General features: G+C 51.5%; 1 protein-coding gene across 1 annotated transcript; it reads left to right on the forward strand.

The window, feature by feature from the left end:
• Positions 1-3: 3 nt before the first annotated feature.
• On the forward strand, positions 4-2,083 carry LOC128276529 (embryonic polarity protein dorsal-like; the record flags this gene model as incomplete). The annotated part of the gene is made up of 2 exons (XM_053014987.1): positions 4-69; positions 131-2,083. Coding segments are annotated over 2 exons (2,019 nt in total), but the record flags the coding sequence as incomplete, so codon positions are not given.
• Positions 2,084-5,149: the final 3,066 nt, after the last annotated feature.

The raw sequence follows: 5,149 nt of genomic DNA on the forward strand, positions 1-5,149 counted from the left end.
CACAAGCAGGTGGCCATCAGCTTCCGGACGCCACCGTACCGATCGATTGATATCACCGATTCCGTGGAGGTAAGTTAACGGCGGCCGAACGGCGGCAATCGAAGATACTGAATATCTGGTTCCATTGCAGGCATACGTACAGCTCGAGCGGCCATCGGACAACACGTACTCGGAGGCTCGTGAATTCAAGTTCATCCCGCTAGACACAGGTAGGCGCCGATTTTCGTCTCTACAGCGTGATCTTGCGAACAATCCTAGCGACTCTCCCGAGGACCGGCTCTTCAAGCGCATCCTCCTCGAGGGATCGAACCGCCCGAAACCGATCACGAACGGTGCCCCCGCGACGCGCACCGACGAGGTGATTGTGCTCGACACTCCGAACGTGGAGGAAAAACCGTTCGCCACGGAAACGGTATCCAGCGATCAGAAAACGAACGAATGGATACAACGAAACGAGTTCAGTGTGGCACCCAACAACAACAACAACAACATCAGTGATGAAGCGTCATCTGGTGACGATAATCGTATGGTCATTGGGGATACGAATAACAATATTTACCAGACGAATTCGTTCGATGTGCCAGACGGTGGCGTCGATCCGTGTGCGACTGAAATGTCCACCGATACTGTTGCTACTGTTGCTGCTGGTGCTGCTGTTGGCGATGTTGGTGGTGTGGTCAGTGACGAAGATCGTACGTTGAACGAACTGCTGGAGCAAGTGGCCGAGCTGGACGAGATATACACCGATCATCAGCTGCGCCGCGAGAACATGATTCTGGAGCAGGAGCTGAACACGCTGGACCAATCCATGCCCGTCCAGCTGGGATCGCCGGGCGGTGAGCGAATGGACATTGACGAAGTGTTTGATGATGCCGCCACATACACCAGTCTGCAGCGGGCCTTCAAGAATCCACTCTCCATTACGCTCGGTCCACCGGTGCCTCCGAGACCGGAACACGCCAGACTCGATCCCGGGGTGTACGACGCGGTAGAACCACTGCACGTTCCCACGATTGAGGTGAGCTCCCTGAAGCGCGAGTCGCCGGAGAACGAAAAGCTACCGCCGTTGCCTCCGAAGCGTGCCAAACCGAGCGTGCAGAACAAGGAAAACACGGCGCTCGATGCGAACGACGAGGTGCTCCTGAACACCATCATTCGCAAGGGCTCGATGCGCAGCCTGGTGCCACGGCCCCAGTCCGACCAGATCATCATCATGAAAACGCCGGACAGTCCACCGACCAAGAAGCTGCCGCCGACACCGCCTGCCTCCCCGTCGAAGGCGTCCACCAGTGGGTCGGCTGGCGGGGACTTTAGTACACTGCCCAAGAATGGCAGCAAAAAGCCGGGCTTCTTTTCGAAGCTGTTCTCGCGCAAGAAGAGCAAATCCGATCTGACCGCCAGCACGAGCACACTGAACCGCAAGACGCCGGGCGCCGGTCAATCGGAAGATTCGACACCGGTCCATGGTGCCGGTGGTGGAAAGAAGCTACGCGATTCGACCGGCCGCGGTTCGTTCCGGGATGCGGTGGGCGATAAGCGTAAACCGGGCAAACCGGTTGCCCGCAGTGTCAGCAGTGTCAGTGCTCGCAGGCCGGCGTCCGAAGCGAATCCGGACTTTATCTACATCCCACTGAAGGGTGACGGTCCTGGAAGTGCCATGCAATCGCGTAACGGAGGTAGCGGAACGCACCTGTCCCTGCCGGGCAATGATTCGTACGAACGGGCCAGTACGGCTTCACTGCCACCGCTCGACCGCAAGGCGGTCAGTGCGCTGCAGCTGGATGTGCCCATCCAAGACGGCAACCTGGAGCTGGTGGCGATCGCGGACGCGCGCAGCATAAAGAATCTCGTCGAAGGCAACTACGGTGTCCAGCTGGACCCGAGCGTCGATCTGACGGAAGCGGAACACTTTGCCCTGTACACCTCGATAGCTCCGAACGCGGCGCTGAGCGAGTTCGACGAAACCTCCTGCTACTATGCTCTGGTCGAACCAAGTCCGCTGGCCTCACTCCAAACGCAGCAGCAACAGCAGCAGCAGCAGCAATACCAAACCACCATGATGGCCACCAACAGTGATGTCTGAGAGGAGCTTTTCACTTTTGTTTTTGATCCCCTGCTGTGCCCTGACCTTTTGCAGTGTGACAACGTTTTGACCATATCATCCTAGAGGCCCTACTACGGGCGGCACCCTTAATGACCACCCGTCCACACGCTGTAATGTCTTTAATTTTCTTTTTTTTCATTTTCTTCGATCCCCATTCTATCGGTTCCGGTTCCACTAGCAGAGCTCCGACGAAAGCGACAGAAAGTCGGCTCATCGAATGTGGGCATGGGGGTCACGAAGGCCCAGGCAAGCATGAACGCCGGTTCGGTTCCGAAAATGTTCAAACTTGACGATGATGCAGGAACGAGCAGTTTAGTGCCTCGTAAGTTGCCATTCTGTTTTTCTTCTCGGTGGCGGGCTCTGTGGGTATTCCATCTTCTCGTGGAACCATCTTCTCTTCATGCCTCTGTCTCTCTCTGTCTGTCACGCCTCGTTCCGTGTCTTGAGTTCCTGGCGGTGGGCCTAGAACGTTGTTTCACCATTTCAAACCATCTGCACCTCCACGCGACATTCGTACTTTTGCCATTACGGTTTTCCGTTTCAATCGATCTCGATGTTTCCCTTTTTGTTGTTGCACTCCATGCTCACGCCGTTCCCATCGCCGCACCCATTCACCTGTGGTATCGTGGTGTTTTTGAAGCCGTCCTTAATGGGCCATTTTGTACCGAAAACTCTTAGAAATTTGTAACGTTGGCAATTGTTAACTGTTGTTGTTGAGGGAAACGCAAGCATTTCCTAGCCGATCCCGTGGTCCTGGTCGCCACCGAACGAAAGGCTGATGTATTTTGCAGACCATTACGTTTTTGGCCGGGAGTCAATGGTTCAAAATTTGTTATTGTTGGTATTTGTAACTTGACACTCGGATGTGGTGGCTTACGCAGTGGAAACTTTGGGAATTAACTCACACACACACACACACACACTCCATTCGATTGCAGAACATTGGATAAAGGATCAAGCATCATAAGTAATAACATTCATTTTGGGAAAACACCAAAACGCCTGTTGGCATACGAATTTGAAGTTCCATCATTGTAACACGTGCCATCTATTTGTGAAGTTTGTAAGCGGAAGCGGAAGGCTAGGGCGCATGTCCGGTCCGTGGTGGTTGCCTGGTGCAAAGATTCAAATGGAAACGGACCGGATACGCGTAACTGTTAGTCCATGACCAAGGCAGGGATAGCATTATTCAATTTGGCCAGAAAAAACAATTGGAATAATTGTGAAAATACAGGTAGTTAAATTTGAGGCCGGCCGTCACCTTTTTGACGGTGGTAACGCCTACGCAGGTGGAGAATCGCAATCGAACTAGGGATTAAAACCAATCGTGTGAAGTTCGTCTGATGACGAGCCCCATTATCCAATATGTATCGATTTCGGAGTTTATGTTTGCTGGAAAAAGTTATAGCGTAATGAGTGGGGAGTAGTTTTCGGACAGAACCTTTTACAGTACCCCAGCGTATGATTCTTTCTATCGATTTTGTCTTGTTTCTACCGCCCGCAAACTATAAGGCAATAGTGTTTTTGCATAGAATAGCCAAACCCTGACATTTTCTCTTAGTGTCTTTTGAATGTGACAACATGTGGTTTTACAATATAATGAAGGGAAACTGTAGTCCATTGTAGAGTAAACGAAACCAAAGAAAACATACGGCATACGCGTAAACGTGGATGGCTCTCGACATCGCAGAGCGATCGTTAGTGTTAGTATTGTATCGAGTCAATCAATCACTAAGTCAACTTGTTAGTCTTTGAAAAAGATGAATAAAGGCAGTGAATTTATTGTAAGAACCAAACGAAAGTTATATTATTTAGATAAACTCAAACTATATAGCTAGAAGCAGTTTACCTCACCAACCGACTAGAAGCTGTAAGATGTCTCATGGCGAAGAGTAAGTTTGAAGAATGTCCTCGTTTTGTTGTTTCATCGTGTTGGGTTAGCTTACATTAACATTACGCCATTTCGTTACGCCCAGTCCCATCAATCTTTCTCATCTTCAACCGTTCACCGTCGATCATGCATGAATTTTGGTTTCGAATTTCGTAACATGTTTTTTATGTGCCCTAACCTGGTTAGTAGTTGCTAAATGCTTGAGTTTCTTTGTAGCGTCACTAGAAGCGTAGTAAATCCTCTCACTAAACCAAGTATTTTTTGCAGAGGGACTGTACAACTACAATCACAATTCGTTATTCATGCATATGCCAAAAGAGGAAATTAAGCACGAGCCAGGAGGTAAGGCGTTGGTGTACACCCTGTACCGGAAGCCGTCGTACCAAGCTATAACTTTCGACTGTTACAGAGTCTCCGAAGCACAATGCCACAAACCAGTACCAGTTGCAACCGATGCAAGGGATGATGAACACCCAGAGTACTTCTCCGGGGCCCGATCGGTCTCCATCGAACCTTACTCCGTCGCCAGTGATGATGGGTGGTCCAATTTCTCCGCATGATCCCGGCAGCATTACGCCAACACCCCCCGCGTACACCACGCTGAACGGACCGGTGGGAAATCTTTACTTCGAAGCAACCATGGCCAACCAACAGCACCACCACAACGCCACCAATCCCATGTTTGACCTGAGCATGCCCGGGCCGTCGAACGGTTGGGTACAACCAGTACCAACAACGAATCAAAATGGTCTCAATCGGCCTATGGATCAAACGCCTCTGAATGTTGGGAGCTTTGGTTCGCTACCGCTGGTCGGAGATCCAACCCTGGGCATGGTGTCTACCAGTGTCCCGAACAACGTTGTCCCCACCCAGTCCATGAGTTGCCTTCCGTCCATGAATTCCGACATCAACCTCAACATGGTCGACTTTGAGCCGGTGCTGAACTCGTCCGAGATACGGTACGTCCTGGGAACGTTCTCCAACTCGGACCTTAACCGCCTGGCGCAGGTTGCGCAGGGACAACAAACCGGCACCAGCTACCCGCAGCAGAGCACGAACATCCCGCAGCAAACGGTCAAGACACCACTGGCGGGGCAGCAGCAGCAACAGCAGCAGATGCAACCGATGCCCGATCTTAACGACAACGACGAGGA

This window comes from Anopheles cruzii, unplaced genomic scaffold (assembly GCF_943734635.1).
Source record: "Anopheles cruzii unplaced genomic scaffold, idAnoCruzAS_RS32_06 scaffold01484_ctg1, whole genome shotgun sequence".
Lineage (NCBI taxonomy): Eukaryota > Metazoa > Arthropoda > Insecta > Diptera > Culicidae > Anopheles > Anopheles cruzii.